Below are 24025 nucleotides of genomic sequence, written 5' to 3'. Positions count from 1 at the left end.
TAGAAGAGTGCTGAGGTGAAGGCTGCAGATTTTGATGCCAGCCAAATTCCTTCTGAGCCTGCCCCACAGCCTGATGCCCTCTTAAACTTACTCCCCGTGCCCTCACTCCCATGGGTGGAGCTGAAGGTCATGCTGGCCAAGTGTGAGTAAGCCTGGAATGTTCCAAGCATGGTTGTTTGTTCTGCCCAAGCATGGCTTGCAGGTGTCACCTGGGGAGACCAGCTGGGGGGGGGGGGGCTCCGCCCCTTGAAACATCCCAAGCTCACCAAACCTGTCTCTAGGTTAACTGCTTCCCCCTTCTCCGAAAGCTACTGTAGGCAGGAAGCACGGAAGTGTTCAAGGTCCCTGGGTGGCTCTGCTCCTCGGTGGTCACTGACTGTTTCATAGGACCTCAAGGGTCAAACTGGAGGAACTCAGGAATCAAGTCGTGTTGGGCTTTGCCTTGGGGTCCCTCCTGTTATCGGCGGGGTCTCTCTGATCTTCGTGCTGTGGTCTCTCCTTTGACAGGATGAAAATGGTGCTTACAGGGTTGCTGTAAACACACACAGGCTGGCTGGCATCCTATCTTGACCCAATCACCATCCTCAGCTGCCTTTCTCTCTGGCATAATCCGGCTCCCCTCACAGCCCACGACAAGCATGCATAGCATTCTCAGCACTGTAAGAGAGGGTAACTTAGTACAGAGGTGGTAGGGTAATATCGTCACACACCCCTTCTCTGGGTCTGATTTGAGGAACGAGGTGCTAGACGACTGAACGTCCAAATGACTAGAAGAACCTTCTAGAATAGTTCCTGCAGCTTCCTCGATTCTGAAGGAATCGGGCCAAGGCTCTTAATTTGAGTGCCATGAACGTCTGTCTGCCTGTGGGAGCTGCTTGGAGGGCTGGCCAGGATGGAGGGTGTTCTGTTCCCAACCATGGAGGCCACTCTAGAAGTACACATGACGCACAGACATGTTGAGGTAAAGTAGAGTGGAGATGTGTCCAGGACTTAGGAGGTAACATCCCAGGTCACTCTGGGCTCTACCACATACAGACCTGTGACTTTGATCGGTCTTGAACACACATCTTGTTACAAAAGCAGTAGTGACACGCAGGGGCTTGGGACACAGGGCCCAGGAAAGGTTAAGCCAGCATCTACCAACCACCATGTTCTCTGGCTTGGAAAACCTGGTATCACAGCACACTTTCTTTCAGAATGACTACATCCATTTTATTGATTCTAATATTATTGGTTTCTGATGTCACACACAATGCTGTTTATTCAGTCGTGCCTGTGGGGCATAACACTTTGTAGGTGTCAAAGCTGTCTGGCCCACTAAAATATGGTTTATTGCTGTTCTGGTGCTCTATTTTCTAGGGAAGGTAAAGACTCATCCAGTGCCCTGCTGGTGAGTTGAGAAGTGAGTTTTACACCTCCATTCCCAACCTTTCCCCTGGTCCCTTCCTTTGGCCTTTTCCTTTTACTGGAATGGTCTTACATGGTGCTAAGACTTGGAACCATAAGAAACAGAGAAGCGAAATTCAAACTGACTTCAGAGTGTAGTTTAATTTATCACACATACCACCCCCCCTTGGTAAAAATGAGAGATGTGTTTTCTGTAAATTTATAAGATTACGGAATTTACTGTAAATATTCATAAACCGAAGTCTGATGCTCGCACAAGGCCTGGCCTCAGGTGCCACGGCCGCCCCTCTGCCCACATAGCTCCTGCCCCCATTGCGGCTGCCAGTTAGAGCAGTGGGTACTGTTTTCTCGTGTTCGATCATGAAGATCCAGCCACAAGACAGAAATACACAGGGCCCGATAGTCTCACATCCTCCCAAGATGACCTACATTAACCTCTCTCAGGAGGCAGACTCTGAAGTGTAATGTTGCTTACACCCGGCTCTGTTTCAATGGTGGAAATTTCCACCTGGCCACTCACAAATGCCGAGGATGTTTTAATATAGTCTCCAAGAGGCAGAACTCATCACCCAATGACCTGAGAGTTCTCAGAGGGCCTCTCAGGTGTGGCACAGCTATGACCCGTCCTGTACAGGGCAGGGCCAAGTCCTTAGTAAGATGTGTTTATCAATGGCTCTGAAAGGAAGGTTGATTCCATTCTGATCTTCACCACCAGGGAGACACAAGTGTAAGTCTTAGGAAGGCAGCCGTGAGTCTCTGAGACATATAACTGGAGTTGTTGGGGACAGAGAGAACCATCCCTGGTGGCCTTTATAAGCCATGCCCCCAATATGCTGATTAAAGAGACAAAATAATAGTTTTAAAAAGGGGAGGGGGCTTACTCTATGTAGCCACATCGGGAAAAACAAAGAGAGTTCCAGGGTATTGGAACTGAGGGTGCTGACATGAGGCTCGGGTTCAAACAGAGGGAAGGGTGTCTATATAACTAAGCACTCCCAGTCAAAATGTCTGCCCACCTAGCACCCACCATGGATCCACCATTGTCTGGGCTCCAGGCTCTCCTGCTAGGACGGCTAACAAGTTGTCAGAACCGTGTGAAATGCAGCCCTGGGGGACAAGTTCCTCTTTGGCCTTTTCCTTCTAGAAGTCTGAGATTCCTGGGGAAATTCCAATGTCTTGAAGACCATTATTAGAGTCAGAAGGCCAGAGGGAGGGGACAAATATCTCCAGCAAGCTCTCTCAGTGTGTAGCCCGAGGCTCCAAGCGCCAACATCTCGGTCCCTCAGGAGATGGAGTTTAAGGACACTTCCACACGGGGTTGCTGCTGGTAGCATGTGGTCATGTCTTCAGCAACCGCAGTTATCATAAATGCACACTTCCTTCTTTTAACAAGAGGTTTCCGCCCACTTCCCTCCCCGCCCCCCCCGCCCCCCCCAGGAAACAGAAGACAGTTTCATGGTATCACTGTTACTTCCCACCACCCATCTCTACCTTGCTTCGGTCCTCTCTCTTGCAAAATGTTAACTCTACCATCACAAAATGATGGTAGAAGAAGCAAGCAGCAAAAAAATAATTAAAAAAAAAAACCCAAAAATAAAAAAAAAACAAAAACAAAAACAAAAAAAAAACTACAAGCCAGAGAAGTCACCAGCCCCAAGGGGTCTCCTTGCCTTGAGCAGGAGCCCCAAAGGTTGAGCAGACCATATGTATGATACTGCTTAGCACTTCATAGGGTACCTAAATTAAGCCCAAAGGAGCCATCAGGCCAGCATCTCAAGAAGGCCCTAGTCCTCAGGGAGGGCATGACGTGACACCTCCTGTTCTGCCCTGTCCTGGGCCTTCCAGTTACCTAAATGAGAGAAATCAAGCTTTTCTTAACACCTGTGAGCTCACAGACACAGACACAGACGCTACAAAATGCCCCCCTGGAGTTCAGCTATTGTTCATTTTCTGTGGTCTCCGGGATGGAAGTGACTCAGCTGGGACAGGGAAGCCCTCTGGATTCCAGCTGGCTTAGTGGATCCACTAAGGGAAATTCCATGGTTTGGGAACACGCCCTGGTTCTTTTTTAGAGCTGGTCCTAGAGGAAAGGTCTGCCTCTCATGCCTTCTGCTGCTCTGAACACGAAGCAAATAAAACCATTTCCAAGGAGTCACAGACTAGCAGTGTCTCTTGGAAAAGGGTGTGACCTAGAGCTCTTTGACCTTAAACAGCGGTATAAAAGCATACATCACACAGCCCCCACACACACACACACAAACACACGTCTGATCAAAACCTGAAGGTCATAGCCCGCACACAGAGAAGGCTTCAGCATTCTGGTATCTGCTGCCTTATTCCCACTCAGCCACATCCCCCGATTAAGCTTAAATAGGAAACAACCATGTGCATCAACATATTCATCCTGTAATACGTCCCGCTTCATCTGCTTCAGAGCCTTCCTGTTGGAGAAGATCTCAGTTCTGGGTTCCTTTTGGACCTGGAGTGGAGAGTGTGACCAGGGGCTTTGCTCTTTGTAGGAAGGTGGAGGAGGGAGCATCGGGACCTCTTCAGCCCCCTAGAGCAGCTACATCCTCTTAGCAACAGTGCCCGGTGCGCGCAGCCAATCGCGCAGCTCCCCGCTGCCGCCGGCTGGAGGTTACTAGCGAGCATTGACCGATAGTAACCCCGGCGCGGGCGGCAGCGACAGGCAGGCACGCTCTGCGCCTGCGCAGCAGCGCACACCTGCCCCGCCCGCACCTGCATACTGGAGAAGGCAGAGCCTTGCTGCATCTCCTTCCAGTCACTGAGAATTCCTAAGAATTCCTGCAGGCAGCCTCTACCGAGCCTGCAGCCAGGGTTACTTTCTAGCGATGGCATGGGTGTGTCCTGGCCGCCCGTAGGATGCTCACAGAACCACAGGAGGAGGGTAGGGATGTTCTAAGCAATAAAAACCCGTTTGGGGCTGTCACTTGGCCGGTGACTTCAATACTGGGCCATGTAGATGACAGTTGGCTGGAATGAACTATTCTCTCATATTCTCTCATTCATATTTATGCTCTCTCTTGCTCGATCGCTTGCTCGCTTGCTGGGTGAAGACATGTAACTCCATTTTGGAGAGTGAGGAGAGGTCTAATGTGCCCAGCAGGCAGTGGCAGTTCTAGACTCAGGCAAACCTGAGGTCAAACCTGCCTCCTGCCCAAGCCTGAAAGATTCTCCACCCTACCCCCAGTCCTCCACTGAGAGTAGGCAAAGAGTCTTTGTGTGGACACCTACAGTGTTTATCTCCTGAGCAAGAATTGAATGCCGGTCATCGTATGTGGGTCTGGGCCTCCTGGAACATTTTGAGGCAGAGAGTTGAAGCTCTGGGGTAATGAGACAATGTGGGAAAGGAAACAGCAAACATTAGCTATTTTTAATTGAAAATAAGTATGACTCCCTCAACAGTGGGAGAAGAGGCCTAAGACTGAGACCTCCCACAATCCCTGCTGGGATGCCTGGCCCAGGGGCTTCTGGGCAAAGCCACCAGTTGCCACATGACAGACACAGAGCAGGAGACTCATGCTGCTTCTCGACTGGACTCTACCCTTACCAATAACAGAGAACCTTCCGGAAGGCATGCCTGTCTCTGCCCTGTTACCTATAAGTGTCACCATGCTATGCAATCTCAAAGCAAACCTGAACCTTGTCTTTCCAGCAACTATGTATTCCTCATGCCTCCAATCATGGCTGCTCACCCTGACGAACTTGATTACTTGTTTTGTCCCTGGCCAGTGTCTCATTCTGCCCAGTTTGTGGGCCCACTTCAAGGCCAAGATCACTTGTTCCACAGAGTACCAGAAGCAGGAACTGGATCAACTCACGAGCCGTACTCAAACATGGAAATTTAGCTCGGAAGCATTTTCCAAGAATGAACCTCGTGCGAGCATACCCTTGTGCGAGCATACCCTTGTGCGAGCATACCCTTGTGCGTGCTGTCCAGGGAGTCTTGGTTCCTGATGACTGCAGTAATCAAACCAACTGACTTGTGGGGAGGGATGGTGCAGATGGCTGGCCCCACAGACACGTGGGAGGTTCAGACTAGGGCAGGTCCAAGGCTCCTGTTGGCGCCAAGATCTAGAGGCTAAATATGGGTCTCAGCTGGACCTAATCACAGCCTTGATAGGCCTCCTGGCGTATCTGACTTTTCAAACTGAAAACCATTTGCCCTACTACACAGAGTAGCTAACAACATACAGCTCAGTGGATGGTGAAACTATTGGCTTTGGGTCATGGGGGGTGGAACCAGCAGCCACATCAGCCATCCTTGGAAAAGCCCTTTGACACGTTTCCTCACAGGAGCACAGCACCCGCATCAGACATATTGGATTCCAAGGCAGCTCTTCCCATGCGCAGTAGGAATTATTTATCAGCATTTGCCTCAGGAAGAATGTGCCTTGCTGCGACCACCACCTCGATGGTGTGGCGCCGTAGTCTTAACTGTTTAATCTGGTTCTTGCAGTTACCTCTTTTCCTCAAAGAAGCGGATCTGTTGCTGCTAGAACGCAGTGGGAGCAGGTGTACGGTTACTAACCACCATTTTCCTGCCAGTTTATAAACAAAAGGAACGGTTTTATGTCCAGCAAGCTGTCAGCTGTAGTTATTTCTTGAACCAGGAGAGTGGGCTTCAGTTTAAAAAGGCCTTTCGTCTCAGAACGTGGAGGTTTCTGGATGCAAGCCCACTGCTGAGGTGCTCGGTGCAAGCAGGCAGGCACCCAGGACACAGGGCAAGCATGGCAAGAATGTCCTTGGGAAATTAAATAGTGACAACGACACCCGTCGGGCTGGGTGGCCGAGTACAGGCCCGCAAAGCCATCCTGCAGAGGACATATGGCTCAAGAACCGGGGCAACCTTGGGAAAGTGACAAGGTCACATAGCCAGATAAAGAAACTGCCAGACTGAGTGCTCAGAACAACAAGAATCCAGGGACAATGGCATCAGGGCATCTAATCCATGTCCAGATGTTAGCCTGGCCCACACAATACATTGGAAACTCATGCCTCTGACTCCAGCGCTCAGCTGGACACAGCCAGTTTCTCATGTGGGGGGACAAAGGGAGAAGGTGTGCCAGCCAGGGAGGGTAAAACAGGACAGTCTGGATGCTCAGATTATAAACTAGCAAGTAAATGGCTCTTGGCATTCTCAAGAGTCACCCGGTTGTCAACAGTTCCTCAAATTCTATCTTTAGACTACCAAAGAAGTTCCTTATCATAGAGGGTGCTGCTCTCAGGACCCTGAACAGATGGCCTACCCGTCTGCCCCCAGGACTCACCAAATACTGAAAAGCAAGAACTGACCTCTGAGTTTAGCAAGGCAAAACAGATAGCCACTGTGGTACTCTTCAAAACACTTAAGCCACAAGAAGTTTGCAAGTAACCTGGGGCTATACGCTGTCTAAAAGGGTTAGCTAACCCTGAATAAAGCAAACCGCTGTGCTAAAAGCAATCTCCTTTTGGGCCCCAAAGAAAGCCTAGCACAAGATAGGCCGAGGGGATCAACAGAATTCTTCCACATTAAAGGGACTGTGAATCCCTCCCCTTAAAACCCGAGTGGCCCATCACGGGTTCTGGGGGTTCTCTGAAGCCTTTTTTTTCTGGCCTGGGTTCCCCCCCCTTCCCATCTCCGATCTTGGGCACTTGGTTGAAGTCCAAGTCTCCTAATGGAATTCCTGAAAGGGGTTTATTAACGGCACAGTCCACTCACTCTAGCCAGCCTGTGAAGACAGGCCCTGTGAAAGGGCGGTGGAAATTAAGCGAAGGCAGACCTTAATTTGAGAAGGGTGTTGGGTGTTCAGTGGCCTTTGATAACTCAGAAGCAAGCCAATACACATAATCTGGCTTGGAGCTGATCAGGCTGCTTAACGCCTTCCGGGTTTTTGGTTTTTTTTTTTGTTTGTTTGTTTTTTTGGTTTTTTTTTTTTTTTTGTTTTTTTTTTGGAGGTCTACTCGGTCCACGGAATGTGGCATGTGGAGACATGGCCTGGCTAAAGCCAGTCAAGAAAATATCCCGAAGCCCCAGGTGTTGATGGCATTTCTTCTCAACCTAAGCTTCACCGCTGGCTGATCTCTACAGGTGTATTCAATTCCTAAGAGCCGTGTCATTTGCTTTGGAGAGCATGTTCCCTGCCCTCGGCTTCCTCCACTGACAAGGACGCAGGGCACACATGTCTCTCCGGAGGAGGATGGAGTTGCAAAGCCCCTCGGACAGCCTTATCAAAGGTTACATCCAAGCAGGACCATGAGATAGGAAACAGGACAGGCACTAATAACTCCATCTGTACTGTGGTGGCCCAGGATGAAACCCGCTCAGGGGTAAAACACCCCTGGGGTTCCTGCAGGTAAGCTTGGTTTGAAATACCACGGACAAGGTTTCAGGTTGGCCTTCCCTACGACCATGACCTTGAGATGGGGAGAGGGGTCAGAAATGGCTCCCGAGGCAGCTTTATGAGCCAAGCAAACTGAAGAAGTCCCCTCAGTCAGGCAGCTAGGCAGGAAACCACTCAGTTGCTCTTGGGTTGTAGAGGGGACAGTATACAGAGTCCCCCAGCCATTCTGTGACCTTAGCATACCACATCCTAATGAAAAAAAAAAAAAAAAAAACCTCCTGGGTGGCATGAGTCCCCCATCACCCTCCCGTTCCCCGTTTTGCCGTGTGTATTCACTTTAGGGGGATTCTTGGTGAGAGATGTCCCGAGTCATTTGTCCCATCAGCTCACACTCCATGAGTGGGCTCCTTGAGGGAGTATAATTACCAGATCAGAAGCCGGTGAGATGCTCCTTGGGGTAAGCTCTTCCCTCCCGAGACTGGCTCCTCTCACAATTATGTTCCCTACCAGGAATCTATTACACGATCTAGTTTTTCCTCCGAAGACATCATTAATCATAAGATGAAAACTTAGGTACAATTGAAAATACATGTTTGGTTAAGTACCACTGTCAGTGCGAAGGAGTCTGTCCAGCTCTCCTAGGTGTTACGAGAGACAGAATGGCCTCTCCGAAAGCTATACTGTCGCAGCCCGATTCAGGCATCACTCTGCCTGCTTTCCTTTAAGGTGACATTGTATTTATAGTGTTAGGTGCTTTCAGAGGGCCCAGTATGGTAGCACCGCATTCTGGGAGAAATGTGGGAAGGAACTGGTTTCCATGGGATGGGGGGAAGGGGATCTACAAAATGGTCCAGCCTCTAGGTAATGGAAGAGAACAGCTGGGCCCTCCCTCTGGCTTTGACTTTGGGCAAATGCCTCTCTGCTCTTGGACTCCTGTTGCCTCTTCCAATCTATAAGTATGACAGGCTAGATGTTCCCAGAGCACCTCGATCTTAAAAGTTGGGAGTCCTCCCTCCATCAGTCCTCCCCCCAGCCCTCCTCCCCCAGCAGTCCTCTCCCCAGCAGTCCTCTCCCCAGCCCTCCTCTCCCAGCAGTCCTCTCCCCAGCAGTCCTCCCCCCAGCAGTCCTCCCCCCAGCAGTCCTCTCCCCAGCTGTCCTCTCCCCAGCTGTCCTCTCCCCAGCAGTCCTCCCCCCAGCCCTCTTCCCCCAGCAGTCCTCTCCCCAGGCCTCCTCCCCCAGCAGTCCTCTCCCCAGCCCTCCTCCCCCAGTCTTCCCCCAGCCATCCTCCCTCATCTGTCCTCTCCCCAGCAGTCCTCCCTCCAGCAGTGCTATGGCAGCCAACCCCGGAGTTACAGTCAGCTCAGCGCATCAGGGTGAATCTTGAAAAGTCAACAACCAATCATCGTGATATACAGACAGAAAAACTAATCAGGTAGCAGCATACGAGAAGTGGCTTCTACCCTGACAGTCACCTTGGAGCCACACAGAGAGGACAGCAGATCCCAAGTCATCCTTGTGGAGGAACAGCAAGAGTAGCCAGGATATGACCTCTACAGCTCCAGTTACTGCCGGAGCCCATGATGGTCACTAGCCACATGAGGGGAACAAAAGAGCAAAAAGTCCCACCTAGGGGACAAAAGGAAGCAGGATTTTTTAGACATTCAGGAGCAAGAGGCAAGGAGGAGGGCTATGTCGGGGAAAGACAAGGAATCTAGGGGTGTGCTGAGCATGTCAGCTAGCCTGCTGCCTGGTCCCAGGTACAGTGCACACTTTATTGACTGCCTGCTTACTGTGTGTGGTTCTGAGTTGAGGAAATTGAACCTCTAGGTTCAGAGTCACCAGGCATAGATAGCACTGGTGTTAGGAGGGAGGTGACAAGAACGCCCGCAGCCCATGTCATGTGTAGCTGATAAGACAAATGGCTACCTTTTTCCTAGATGTGGCCTGCAGGCTAATGGACTATTTCCCAGGGCACCCGGTGCCTTCAGAAGAGCCTTGTTTCCCTGCACGAAGATGACCCATAGGGTTCAGAACTGGGCAAGGCCTGCCCTCCATGTTGGACTTCGAGTTAGCAATCACCACTGTGGTCTCAGGCAGGAATACAGACAAGTCTTCTAACCACCCTTTGCCTTAGTTTCCCTTCTGTTCAGTGAGGAGGAGGAGGAGGAGAAGGGGGGGAGGGGGGAGGAAGAAGAGAAGGAGGTATTCCTTTTCGATCTTAAATTCAGACTGACTTGGAAGAGCATCTCGATTCTGATCTAGCAGTCCGGGAAGGACAAGGCACACGGAGGAGAGGGCACCTTAGAGATACTGCTGCACAGGCAAGAGAGCAGAGCCCCGGAAGAGATCAGACAGCAAGCCACGGCCAGCTGGTCGGGAAGCCAATAACAGAACACATCAGAGTGAGCGCATCCGTCATCCCTCTGACTCATGGGCAAGTCCCGTGAGGCTCGTGTGCGACTCCTCCCAAGCCTGAACCCACAGAGGTTACTACAGGGCAAACAGCCACCTGGCTGAACATCCTCGAAGGTGCCGAGAATGGACACTTGTCTCGGCCTCTTAGGAATCCAATACTGATTGGCTGACTCTGATGGTGAATGTTTACGCTCAGAGGGCACGAGGCCGGTATAGCACCTGACGAGTTGCCCCTCCTGGGCCCAAATTTACGTTCTGGATTTCAACTCAAGATGCTGCCAGGCTGGGAGGGTTCACCTTGGGTGACGGTTTGATGGGATTCAGAACAGCCATGGAGACAAGTATCCGGCTGCTTCTGTGCGGGATAACTACCTAAATTAGATTAAGTGAGGTGGGAAGGCTCACCCTAAATGCGGGTGGTGCCATCCCACGGGCTGGGGTCCTAGACTCAATAAAAAGGGGAAAGGGGGCTGAGCACGGGCATCGATCACACTCTGTTTCCTGAATGTGGAAGCCACGGACCAGCTGCCTTCTTCTCCTGCTGACATGACTTTTCTGCCATGGTGCGCTGTACCCTAGACCGGGGAGCCAAAACAAACCCTTTCTCCTGTAAGTCCTTCCTGTCTCATATTTAAGTAAGACAAGTGAAGGACAGACAAGGATTCAAACATCTGAGCCTCTGCATGGCGAGCCATCTTCATAGCTCTAGCCTGGATTTTCAAACCTCACCACGACACCTCCAAGACCACATCCAACCCACATGCGGAAATTGCCGTGTGCCTCACAGGTCTGTTGTAGTTTAATCTACACTAAACCATGACCCCCATCGGGTCTGTTTTTCTGGAAAAATCTGTATATTCCTACCTTTGGATTCTAATGGGCTCCACAGAATGGACCCAGAGTAATTTCTTTCTTCACAAAATAAACCAGTGTGTGCAAACAAGGGTGTCAGATAACAGTGCCCTACAATCAGCCCTGAGAGGGGACAGGGCCTGGTTCTTGGTTGTGCAAACCCAGACACAATCGTTTAACAACCACGGAGCTCAAAGGTCCTGGGGATTGGCTTCTCGAGTTTCCAAAATTCTGTTTACCACCAAGACCAGATTGCCCTGCCAATGATCTCACCGGCTTAGCTTTAAGAGGCAGAAAAAAACGAAACAGGGTTGGGGGTAGGGGCCGGGGGTGGGGTGGGGTGGGAGAGAGGACAAGATGACAAATTTAAAAAGAGGCTAACTTTTAAAAAAGAAAACAGAAAGGCTGTGTCAATATTTAAGTTTCAAAGAAAAAAACAAATCAACCTTCTGGAGGCACCTGAGTCACGTCGGACATCCCAGGTTTCCTTCCGGTTGGTTTCCAATTCCCATGCATTGATTCCATGGACCTCCTGGTCTCTTCCCTGACTACCCTGCTTCTACAAACAGACTAGGCTGGGAAAGAAGACCCAGTCAAAAAGGTATGCGCGCTCAAACCACAGCAAGCACTGTGTAGAGGAGGTGGGGGACTGGGGAGGGAGGGCCAAGCAAGCGGGTCCCTCACCATATGGTGCCCTAGGGGTTTCCTCTGCTCCATCCTCCCATTATAATGGACAGAGCTCATTTTATAACCACTTGGTATTTATCTACAGGCCACCAGCACTACACATTGAAGAGTCCTTCCAAGATCTCAAAAACAAGCGAGTTCCCAGAAAGGCTACACCAGACCCTCGTATGCTCTTAAACAGTGGAGACCTGGAAGGCAATGCACACTTGAATGACTGGAAAACTATTCTACCTTGAAAAATGAACATCAAGGGTCTAGTAGAGAGGACCCTCATGCTAGGAGCAAGCAAAGTCTGATGCTGGGTGACTGTGAAATTCTTTATCCAATCCCCGTTCTTAGGAATCTAAGATACTTAAGAGTCTCATTTTTCTTGAGCACTAACTGGAATTTTTCCACGTGACTGGTGGTGACAATCAGGATACAGATGCATGAGGAGGAAATGCATAAAGTTACGCTCGGGTGTGTAATTTATAAGTTGTCCAAGAAATAGATGGATATCACGGCTACACTTGGGTGCTGCCCACCTCATTACGAATGTGTAACTATTGCCCCAAATCCAAAATATATATGCGGTCAGAAGCACTTTTCAACAGAGGACATCCTATCTGTACCCACACCACCGCAGTTTAGGGCCTCTGTGAACTCTGAGATTGTCTAATCCGACCTGTGTACTTCACGGGGGGAGAAGCCAGCCGCGGAGATCACACCTCAACCTTCCAAACTGCAGACCAAGGCTCTCCCCGAACAACCTGTGGCTTCCCTCACAGGCTCCCGGCAACTCAAGCCACCAAGCTGGTGGTTTCACTTCCTACCTTTCTTCCTCCACCAGGGTCCCTCGGGTACGGAGTAAGAAAGGTCCTTGAATTCGATATTCACGGCTGCCCTCCGCGGCAGGGAGGAAAAGCGCTGGGCCTCCGTGAAGTTGTTGTCCACCTTCTTCAGGTGCCCATTAAGCAGATCTGTCTCAAGCTCATCCACGTTGCTGGACACGACCTCGTCCACCGACACGCACACGGACTTGGGTTCCGTCATTGCGGCCGAGTAGTTGCTGGCATTCTAGAGGGCAAAGCAGAGGCAATGAGGGACAATGGGCGTTCCCTGGAGGGAAGGGATTATCAAGACACTTGATGATGGGCTCAGGGTCATTGGTCGTCCAGAGAGGTACTTTCTAGATCTTTCTAGAATAATACCCTTGGGCCCAGAGGGAACTGTCCCCCACTAACTGTCCCTTTTGCTTTTAGTCAAAAGGCACCTCAGATGAGACACCAAACGCATTGACTGTCTTCCTTTAGGATCCCAGAAATCAAATCATAAGACTTCAATAAGTGACTTGCTCTCCTCTTGTAAAGAAAAGGCGGGCCACCATGGAGACTCACCTCTTTCTGGTCTACGCATAAGAACCTGGGGGGGGGGGGGGAGATGCACGGGGTTTATTTAGAATAAGCTGTTGTCACGTGTTCCTGTGTCAGTTCCTGACGCGTCTGTGACAGTGCTATTAGAGCACTGGCTTGTGGGGGCTGACATATCTTACTGTCACACTTTCTAGATCCCTTGTAACTCCACTCTCCTAATAATATCGGAGGGTTGGCATAGTTTGTTTATTTTCTCTGCTATGCAGGCAAGGACACTGAGGCCCGGTCGACTTAAGGAACCTGTGCTGGGGTGCCACCATTAGGGAGTAGGAGTGAGAGTGAGATCCAAACTTGAGCCATTAAGACACACACAGAGAGGCAGGCGCTCTCTGCGCTCTCTCTGTGCGTTACAAAGGCATCCGTAGCTAGCATAGCACTTTTAAGCCTTTCACGAGGAATCAAATGCGCATAGCGGGTGGGCCAAGACCCAGGAGTATTTATGCAAAGCAAGGGGTTTGCTTTTCTAATGGCTTGGCAACCCTGGCTTGATCAATAAGCTTCAGGAACCCTCCGAACACAGCAAAGCTTTAAGGGGACAAATTGTACTAAAGTGTTTCGAGCTGTCTCCCGAAGCCTCGGGAAAAGGTCCAAAAGCGTGGGCCATATGCAAGCTCGGGGCCAGGCTGCTGCTGAGGTGTGGGAAGAGAGCCCACCCCTCACCACTTCTGGTCACCAAGGCCGCTGGTCTGGTAAGGTACACCAATGTCCTAGAAAGGACGCACACGCTGTTCTTCTATGGCTTGTTTAGCGACATTTTGCTATTTATTATTATTTAATAAGGTGGAGTAGAATAAAACTATAGCAGACTGTCCCACAAAAAAAGCATCCTAAAGGGTTGGGGAGGTGACTCAGTAGGATGCGGCCCCAGCACGCGCCGATCCTGGGTTTGCTCCTGAGCACTGTGCGAACTCGCTCCGCTAGTGCACACCCATCACTCTAGAGCTTGAGAAGTGGGGGAAGGAAGAATGGAAATTCATATCCATCCTTGGCTATGTAGTGAGCTTGAGGCCAGCCTTAGACCCTACCCCACCACCACGAATCCCTATAAGCCCAGCAAGTCAAGCCCCTTACCCGCCTAGCCACTGAGAGCGTGCAATTGAACCCTGGGAGAGATGATGTTCTTGGCACGGAGGCATTTGGGGGTTCAGAGCCTAATGGTAAGCGTTGGGGTTCTGAATACTTAACACACATAGGGTATGGTAGAAGCGGGCCGGGAAATGAATTCAGAGTCTCTTAATGACGGAAAATGGGGCTTTCCACAAACCACAGATCCACGCCCACCCTCGTGAGCATCTCCTATTTTTCATAGACAAGTGCTGACTGACTAAAAGTAAAGATGCAGAGGCATCCAGCTTGGGGCACCAGGCCTGAAGCGTGGACACCCTTTCAGTGCCAACAAAGTGGGTTCACAGTTACCCCAAATGATGTCTATGCCTAAGACTTTGAGACCCACAGAGCCCAGTGGAGAGCACCCACGGGTGGCCTCTGTGTTTACTTATCAGGTTCTTTCCCTGATGGGCCTCTTGAAGGGGTGGGTCACTCTGTCATTCCTCTGTAGGAATGCACCTATATAAGTTAGAACCCACCCAGAAGGCACAGGGGCTTTCCCTCGGCCCATCCACTGTTCTTTGTGGCTGTAACTGCTGTGGCAGGTTCATAACCACAAGGGCTGTGGAGGATCCTGGGAAGCACCAGGCGCTGGCTTTAGGGGCAGGGTATCTTGTGGAGAGGCAGTCAGAGAAGGCCAGGTCACTCCCACCTCACCTTGCCTCTCACAAGTTTGGAAGTGCTCCTGGCTTGGCACCAACCCACAGAGAGGTGGGCAGCCCTTCTCTATCTCAGTTCCCAGAACTCCACCCCTCAGGTTCTATCAGCTGAGGGTAATCGCTCTCTCTCCTGCAGGCCCCGGCCATAAGTGTCCAACCCCAGGGAAGCCAAGAAGGGATTATCTCCTTCCCGGTTGAAACCAACAGGAGTAAGAGGCCTCACAAGCCATCACCCCATCCGCCCACTAGTTGTGGCAGATATCAGACAGCCATCAGGCCTGCGTCCTGACCTTCTCTCCAGACCTATCTGTGCACAACGTTCATTCCCTTAACGGACTAGAACACTAGATAACACCAGTCAGCTAGCCAGACACAGACACGGCCTGTGCCCCCAGCAAGCTCAAGTTCAAAACTGAGCTCAGGGAAGAGAGCAACTGTCACAGCCTGATTAGGCAAAGGCGGGGGTGGGGGGCGGGGAGGGGAGGTATTGGATTCAGATCAGACCCTGGGGTGGGGACCCAGAACAAAGTCTGTTTGCAGAAATAGCCCAGGCTGAGATTAGGGAGGTGAGAGCTGTGCTTTGTGTCTCGTGTACTGTGCTCCCTGCAGAGGTCCTCTGTGAACAGTGGGTCTGAAATATGGACACCTAGACCACAACCAGCCAGAATGCTGGGGTGCAGAGGGGGTAGAGGAAAACAGGAAACAGGGTACTTGGCATAGATAAGATTAGAGAGGCAAGCTCCAGAAAGAGAGTTTGAAGATTGCTGGGGACCCAGAAAGGGAACCGGAGCCCGGGAGCTCTAGGCTCAGAAGGCTCTCTAATCAGTCACCAGCAGAACCAGAGCTGAGGGAGCTTTAATCGGCAGGTGGTAACCCCGTTGGAGCCCCGCTATGCCAGCCGGTAGACCAAGGTGGGTGATTAGAATTGAGTAGAGAGGGAGGAAGAAGCCGGAGTTAGCTACTTAGGACAGGACATAAAGTGTCTGAGAGCAAGGCCATGTGCATGCCCGTGCTAGGCAAGTGTCTTTAAACAACAGTGACTAAGATTCAGCACGTTTAGGACACTCCAGCCTGCAGCCTGCGCTCTTAGCATCTGCGTTGTCCATCTGCCTCAGGACACCTCAGTCAGGAGGTCCAGCAGCTCCCTGGGGCTTCTGAGTCTGAGCTGGTCTCCTCCCACCCAGCCATTTGACTGTTCACCCTACCCAGAGGTGCAGAGTTGTCCTTTAGACTGAAATGGACAGCAAACAGGAACTCATGCGGCAGCCTCCCTCAGCAAAGAGCACAGCCCCACCCTTCCTCCACCGGTGTCCAGTGGCCTCACCCAATTAATAAAATCCTGGGAACCTATGTGATGAGGCGGCAGTGGCCTGTCACTCCAAAATAGACCAGCGCTCTGGAAACACATCCTCCGATGAGAGCTGCTAGCTAACAATGTAGGTTACAGCGAGCTCTGCCTCAGCCTCTTGAGCTCATTAAAAATAAAACAAACACCTATCCGCTCCTGTTCTCCCTCCTCGGCTGCTCTGTTTCCCTACCTTCCTGTCTGGACACTGTGCCCTCTCCTCGTGGAATGTGTGTTTGAGGACTGAACAGATGGTGAGGGCAGGAAGTCCGTTCCTGGGGACTTTGTGCACAGGGGGACCCTGCTGGGGGGCTGCTCAAGAGATTGCTTTCTTGGCACAGTGTCCACTGAGTTCTGCACAAATGCTGGGAATCTAGAGACGCCCGAGTAGTGGGGGGAAGTTCACACACAGCCAGGAAGCCTCACCCACAGCTTGGAAGACCCGCTTCACGGAGATACATTCTGACCCAGAACTACTCTGTGCACAACGGGGCAAGCATCATTCCCATTTCCCCTGGCTTTTTCACAACCAATGAGGATGCTTGCCCAGAAAGTATCCTAGGACATCCTGGGTTCATCCAAGGGAAACATGCTAACCTATAATCAGAGCAATTTCCCATAGGAAAAAGTGTCCAAATATCACACGCTGAGCTAGGCTGAAAGGGTAGGTCACACTGGAGTGACCATTCACAATGCCACAACATTCTGGTGCTACCATCCCTTCAGAAGATATGGCCACCTTGTGTGTCTTTGCCGCCTCAGAGACCTCAGCACTCCTGGATGCTCTGGCCACCCTCTAGGATGCTGCCCCAAGACTTATAGCTCACTCCACCAGCACCAGCAGGATGCTAAGGCAGGAGACACTTAAAAAGTAAATCTTGAAGTCTTGTTATAACTAAGATAGGACCTTTTAAAAAAAAATTAACCACATCTTTGTTTTGTGCTTGTAGCAACTGGTATGCCTAGCGGCTGTCACCTCCTATTCCTAACAAGGTCCCAACCAGGCTGACCCTGCTTGGCTTCCAAGATCAGACAAGATCCATGGATTTGAGGTGGCATAACCACAGACAGATGTTTAAAACGGAAAACAAAAGTGCCGGGTTTCCAGGAAGAAAAATTCTTTTCAAATATATCGATCATTTTCCTAGGAAATAAAAAGATAACCCCAGGCATTATGAGATCAGTAACTTCACAGCAGGGGTCTGGGCTGTATCAAACCCCAATGTTATAAATCAGTATAAAAACCTATATCCTACAGCATTGTGGTTCATTTATCCACGTTTTCAAGCCACGTTTTCAGTGCAGAGAGAACCCATCAAACTTCCCCTATTTCCAAAGATCGTCAATTATCTTAGTTTTCTGTTGCCAGCACAATCCTCACATTGATAGATAAGTGCGCAAGGGCCAATTTTTCAGTGTTAACCAAGCCGCCAACTAGATAAAAGCGAATACTCAGGAAGTGATTCCTGTTTTCATTGGCTCTGACGAGTCGGAAACGGAGCACATCCCAAGGATGGGAAGCAGCTTGGGGGTGGGGTGGGGTGGGGTGGGGTGGGGGGTCTTCCTACCTGCCCCACCTCACCACCTACTAACCACCACCACCACAGTGCATCTTTGCTCCATTCTATCAGTTTACACGAAATCATTACATAATGAGTCGGCGGGCTGGGCTGGAGACGAGTTCCACAGTAACCTGTTTGGAATCACAGGATGCGGTTGTCAGAGCAGAGCATGCGCACAAAGCCGGGTGCTTTTTTTCCCTCTAGCGCTCAAGGCAAGAGGTAACTGTCGGTCAAATCCTGCTGAGCCTTGCTGACTTCAAATACAGGATGCTAAAAATGAAAAAAGGGGAGGGACTGTGCAATGTGGGTTTCCAGCGTATTGGGGAGGAACAGGCAAGCTAGTAACAGAGCTGGGAGGCACAGAAAGGGACGATTCGGGTGGGAAAACGGAGGGCTTGCTGTTTTGTACTCTACACAGTCTGAAGTCAGCCTAAGAGGTTATTAATCGCAATGTCCGCTTGTTAAGCAGATCCGGTAGGGCCAAGGGTGAGACCAGACAGATGGTAGGCTGTGTTCTGTTGTATGTTCGCTCTTTATCCTGGAGAACTGAGTGACGGCGCAAGAGAAGACGCTTGCCCACCTCTGGGGACAGTGCTTGTCTAGCAATTCAGTAGCACCCAGGTTTTGTCCTAAGATTGGTATGGGGGGTGGGCTGTAAATGCCCACACCCTGCCCTCGCCCTGGTAGGGATCTGGGCTCGTCCTCCTCTGTCTCCCCTGGGACTCCGCTGTCTTCTCCAAGAGAAGCTCTGTCCCTGGGGAGCGCAGGAGAGTAGGCTCCGTTTTGTGGGGCGCAGTTTCTCTTTCTGTCTCCCCACTATGCCTAGCGCTCCAGAGGGTGGCGCAAGAAGTCCCCGGCCGCCTGCCTGCCCCGCAGAGCTCCCCAGGGAGACCCTCCCCTCCCCTCCCTCGGGCTGAGCCTGCAGTCCCTCCCCGGTGCGCTTCCACATCCTGAGCCCCTCACCCAGGAGGCGGACAAGTCAAGGCCATCTACCTGTCCACTTGTGGGGCTGCTCGCTGCCCCATGCCCCACTCCGGGCCCCTCCACCTTCCGGGTGCCCTAAGCCAGTGCAGGAGCATCCCGAAGCTCCAGGTGGCCAGGGTGGAGGCGGACACAGCCGGGCACCTCTCCAGAGCGCCCCAGGTCAGCGCCCGGAGGATGCGCTCAGAGGCGGCTGGTGTGGGAACCAGCCAGCCGGGCTTTGGATTTCCTGTTTCCTTAGAAGATAAAAGCCAGCCCCGAGTGCAAAAGATGTGCGACTCACCATGGCGGTGCCGACCGAGAAAGCGGCCATCAGACAGGCCATGCCCCGGGGGCGGCGGCGGCGGCGGCGGCGGCGGAGACGAGGCTGCGGGCGGCGGGGACGAGGTTGCAGGAACGAGGCTGCGCTTGCTCCTGCTCCACGGGCGCGCTCTGCACGGGTTCCGACTGCGCCCTGGCCCCGCCCCGGCCCGCGATTGGGCCGCGCGGAGGGGGCGGGGCGCCGACAGGTGCGCGTGCTCTTGTTTTGCTCCTGTTGCAGAGCAGCTAGAGGATGCTCTGGACTGGGAGCCATCTGCTAGGCCTGTCTCCCGGCCCAATGCTTAGGCGTGGGAAGCCCAGTACACGGACCCCACAGGGGCTGGGCCAGCTCAACCCTAGATGAACCAGTGGGGGCGCCCAACAAATCACGGGGTCCTTGGTTAGGAAACCTCCGGAGGTAGCCCGAGATCAAAAGGATGGGGAATAAGGCAGGTGGCTCTTTTGTTCTGCCTTTGTTGTGTAGAAGCCTCAGGGGACAAATGTAGAAGACTGTTGTAGGGCTCTTCCCACAGCTCTGGTGTGGGGGTAGCCCCTAAATTGAGGCAGCATGGCCTTACGTACAGATAGCACATTGACCTCCATTAGCACCACTCCATCCCCAAATAAGCCATGGGGGTGTTTCCAATGTCATACACAGCCATGTTCTTGAACCCACCCTGCTGGAGCTTCTGTTATTTGTAAATGGGCTGTTAACTGATAATCATGGTGAAATTCTTTAATCCCAACCTCTGATAAGCTAAGGCTTCTGTCGAAACTATTCTGTCACCCCCAGCACAGTAGGGCCACCCCCTCCAACACTTGGGCCAGGGCACTTTTTGCTCTCCTAGAAGGAGGCAGGCAAATGGGTGTCACACCCTCAGAACCTTGACCTTGGCCAAGGTTTTCCCTAGAATCACAGAAAGGAAAGCGAATGTGGCTGAGTTTGGAGGGAAGAGGGTGGGCCTCCATGCCGCAGGGGCTGATGTCCCTATCTGACATCAAGAAGGCTGACAAAGCCAGGGCATTCTAGAAAAAAGTTAAGAGTACAAACCACCGGGGCTGGAGAGATGGCTCAGTGGTTAAGAGCACCGACTGCTCTTCCTGAGATCCTGAGTTCAAATCCCAGCAACCACATGGTGGCTCACAACCATCTGTAATGAGATCCGATGCCCTCTTCTGGTGTGTCTGAAGACAGCTACGGTGTACTCATACAATAAAATAAAATCTTAAAAAAAAATAAATTTAAAAAAAAAAAAAAGAGTACAAACCACCCAGGGAATAAGAAAGGTTTCTGGGACCTGGGCTGCTGTCTGCCCCCGTGCCCAAGCACTGAGCAGCCTAGATAGACAAGGGGAGACTGAACAATGTGACCAGGACAAAGGCCATAGTATCATCATGCCTGTTTTTGCAGATGTCTGCTCTCTGTCTACTCTCCCTACTTCCAGAATTTTCTTCTGGCATTTCTCTCCTTCTCAAACCCCTTCTGCTTAACCCCGCCCCTCCCCCATTTCTATGCCCTCCCCCCCCAGTGCACTTGATGCCCTTTAATTCAAACACGGGCCAGTGAGATTCCATCACCCAGAAGACTCCACGCACCCTGTCCACGGGAGCTTCCGATGGAAGGCAGGACTTTCTGGGCTCCTGAAAATGCACAGACTTCAGCGTGGAGCCCAAGGAGGAAGCCAGAGAAGGCAAAAAGAGACAGCCATGTGCTAGGTCCTCATTAGTGTGGCTTGGGCCACTGAAAGGGTTCCCAGTCACACATGCATACGTGGGTTATTGGTCCCCCTGACCACAGTGGACCCCACAAGTGATGGGTGCTTCCTACCTACACACGAGTATCTATTTCCGCTGTTTACCACTGGCGTCCCTCTCACGCCTGAGCAGGGAATGAGTGAGCGGTGGAGCTGGACAGACTTACGTTGTAAGTGACAGAAAGCCAGCTTTGACTGGCCGAGTACAGTGCTTTCTATAGTGAATAGGTTCTGAACACTGGTTTCAGGCGTGATGGGGCCAAGGACAAGCACATGTGCGCATATGTGCACACACATATGTATACACACACACACACACACACACACACACACACACAAACACACTTTGATTTCTCAGTAGCTCTACCTTCATGTGGTGGTCTCCCTCGGGGAATGTTACCTTCTGTGCTGGCTGGTCTCGTGTCAAAGAGACCAGACACACAAATTAGAGTCATCTAGAAAGAGGGGACCTTAACTGAGAACGCCTCGATCAGATCCAGCTGTAAGGCATTTTCTTAATTAGTGATTGATGGGGGAGGACCCAGCCCATTGTGAGTGTTTCCACCCCTGGACTGGTGGACCTGGGTTCTATAAGAAAGCAGGCTGAGCAAGCCAAGGGGGAGCAAGCCAATAAGCAGCACCCCTCTATGGCCTCTGCTTCAGCTCCTGACTCCAGGTCCCTGCTACGTTTGACTTCCTTTGGTGATGAACAGCAATTTGGAAGCATAAGCTGAATAAACCCTTTCCTTCCCAACTTGCTTCTTGGTCCTGGTGTTTTGTTGCAGCAATAGAAACCCTAAGTAAGACTCTGGCACTCCCATTCTATCAGTCAATAATGCCTAATCCTGATGGGCCCTCCCAGCCGGAGTCACACGGAAGGAAAAAATTCACATAGCTGAGTCCCAGAGCACTACAGAGGGAGCTACAGCCAGGTTGCTTTCTGTGCCACTTGGAGACCTTCTAACCACAGGTACCAGGCCAGCAAATGTGAACCGGGCACAACTCAGCACTGTCCGGGCCAGATACAACCCCTGTGGGAATTTCTACCAAGACATGACGGACCTAGGTGGCCTTGAGGACTTCTGGGAAGAAGGCACTTCCTGTTTCAACAAGAAGGCTTTCCGTTAATATTGTCCTCTTTGGTACCTTTGGGAGTCTGGTTTCCAGACCCCTATCCAATGCCAAAACCTCATAATCCTTACAAGGATGCAGAGTTTGCTTATAACATGCCCATCCCCTCCTGTGTACTCTGAACTGTCTCTGACTCACTTCTACCAGGATACAATCTTATCTAATGAGATACAAGTGTCCGTGACACTTAGAGGAAGGTTTCTTAAGCTGTGGGTCCCTCCTCCCACAAGAGCTGCATGCAAGACTGTGTGGGTCATGGAAAAGTTGGCAGAAGTTCATTCGAAATCAAACATGGAATGAACCCAAGGGTTTCCCGTCAACACTTAACCCTGTGATGTCCTTACAGCCTTGATCCCGAACACGCCACAGAAACACACTTTGCACTACAAGAGGCCATCCTACTAACAACATATTAGTCCAGATTTCCTAATACTCTATGTTGAGTTTTTACTGTGCATGTAAAGGTGTGGGCTGTCACGGAAACGTAAGGGTTTAATTATTGGAAAATAACATCTCTTAGTATTTTCCTGGCCATGGCTCCTCAGCAGGTGTGATGGTTACTTTTGTCAGCTGGACACAAATCTAGAATCACTTGGGAAGAGCGTCTCTGTGAGGAATTGTCTAGATCAAGCTGGCCTATAGGCCTGTCTGTCGGGGACTGTCTTGATTACACTAGTTGATATGGGAAAAGCTAGCCCACTGTGGGAGGCGCCATTCCCTGGGCTTGGGTCTTGAACTGATAGGAATAGAGAAAGCCAGCCAAGTACTAAAAGCACCCAGGCATTATACATTCATTTCTCTCTGCTTCTGACCATGGATGTGCTGGGGCCAGCTGTTTTAAGTTCCTGCTCCCTTGGCTTTTCTGTTATGAAAAACTGAAAACTGGAATTGGGAGCTGAAACAGGCCCTCTTTTGAGTTGTGTTTTGAGCTTGTGTGTGTGGGAATTGAACTGGGTTTCACCCATGTTCGACCAAGAGTTCTACCACGGAGACACGTGAGATTAATTTGTTTGCCAGAGCATTTTGTCGCAGCCACGGAAGTGAAATTAGGACAGCACGTAGGTATCAGATTCGTACACCTTGGGACTGGATTAAGTTAGAAACACATCCGTCTCACTTGCAAGCAGTTTTGCTTTCCTCTTTGATAGACGGCGGAGATGGCATATGCTAACGAACTGTTTTAAAAATAAAGTTGTGACTTATTATCCATAACTGTTTGATTTGCAGACCTCTTTTATAAAATTATATACCCGGAGTCGTGTAAAAAAAAATTATCTCGGGCAAAAAAAAAAAAAGTGGAAAATTTCCAAGAAGTTTATTTTTAAATAACAGCATCAGGGACTGGAGAGATGGCTTAATGGTTAAGAGCACTGACTGCTTCTTCCAGAGGTCCTGAGTTCAAATCCCAGCAACCCCATGGTGACTCACAACCATCTGTAATGAGATCCGATAACCTCTTCTGGTGTGTCTGAGGGTAGCTATGGTGTATTTATATATAATAAATAAATCTTTAAAAAAATAGCATCGTGGTGGGGCCGGGCGGGGTGGGGTGGGGTGGGGCGGGGCAGGGGAGCCTGTAGACACACAGAGAGCTGACTATAGAGGCCTCCAGTAACAAGGCACCCCTGTATCTGCCTCCCTCTCATCCCTATTGCTTTCAGTCACAAGGATATGTAGTCTGTTGGCTCCTGTCTGGCACCACAGGCCCCAGTGAGGCAACCAAGCTATAAGCCATCTGTCCAGGCTGCTGCGCCTTTGTCCAATCTCCACATCCCCGGCTCTCCAACAAAGCTTTGCAAGGCAAGCCTCCTGTCCCTCCTTCTCTGGATGCCTGCCAGCTCCCCAGGATCCTTTGTGAAATGCTGGGTCTACTATGGAATGCTGTTCGGTGTGATCCGACCCAGACGAACAGAGTGGTTAGGACAGTCCACTCTCAAATCTAGATGTTCTATTCTGTTAGCCCAGCCAATCTTGAGTTGATGGTGCGGGAAGCTGCAGCAGCCTGGAGGCCTTGAGTGACAGCCAGCCAGCCGGAGCCAGGTCACAGCCCAAATCTGCTGCTCTGACAT

General features: G+C 51.0%; 1 protein-coding gene across 2 annotated transcripts in view; it reads right to left on the bottom strand.

Annotated features, from left to right (window-relative positions):
• The window catches only part of Abcg1 (ATP binding cassette subfamily G member 1), a 58111-nt gene extending 38924 nt beyond the window's left edge, over positions 1-19187 (bottom strand). Inside the window, exons 1-2 of one of the 2 annotated variants that reach the window (XM_087598407.1) lie at positions 19055-19187; positions 12518-12761 (exon numbers count right to left, since the gene is read on the bottom strand). Coding sequence is in view for 1 of the 2 variants with exons in the window: in NM_053502.2 (NP_445954.2) it covers positions 12518-12761; positions 19055-19096 (286 nt within the window). In the remaining variant the exon portion in view is untranslated. 2 annotated transcript variants of the gene reach the window in all.
• Between the last annotated feature and the right edge of the window lie 4838 nt (positions 19188-24025).

The sequence above is a fragment of the Rattus norvegicus genome, chromosome 20, assembly GCF_021556685.1.
Source record: "Rattus norvegicus strain SHRSP/BbbUtx chromosome 20, alternate assembly SHRSP_T2T, whole genome shotgun sequence".
Classification (NCBI taxonomy): domain Eukaryota; kingdom Metazoa; phylum Chordata; class Mammalia; order Rodentia; family Muridae; genus Rattus; species Rattus norvegicus.
This window is presented reverse-complemented; position numbering and strand designations above follow the sequence as displayed.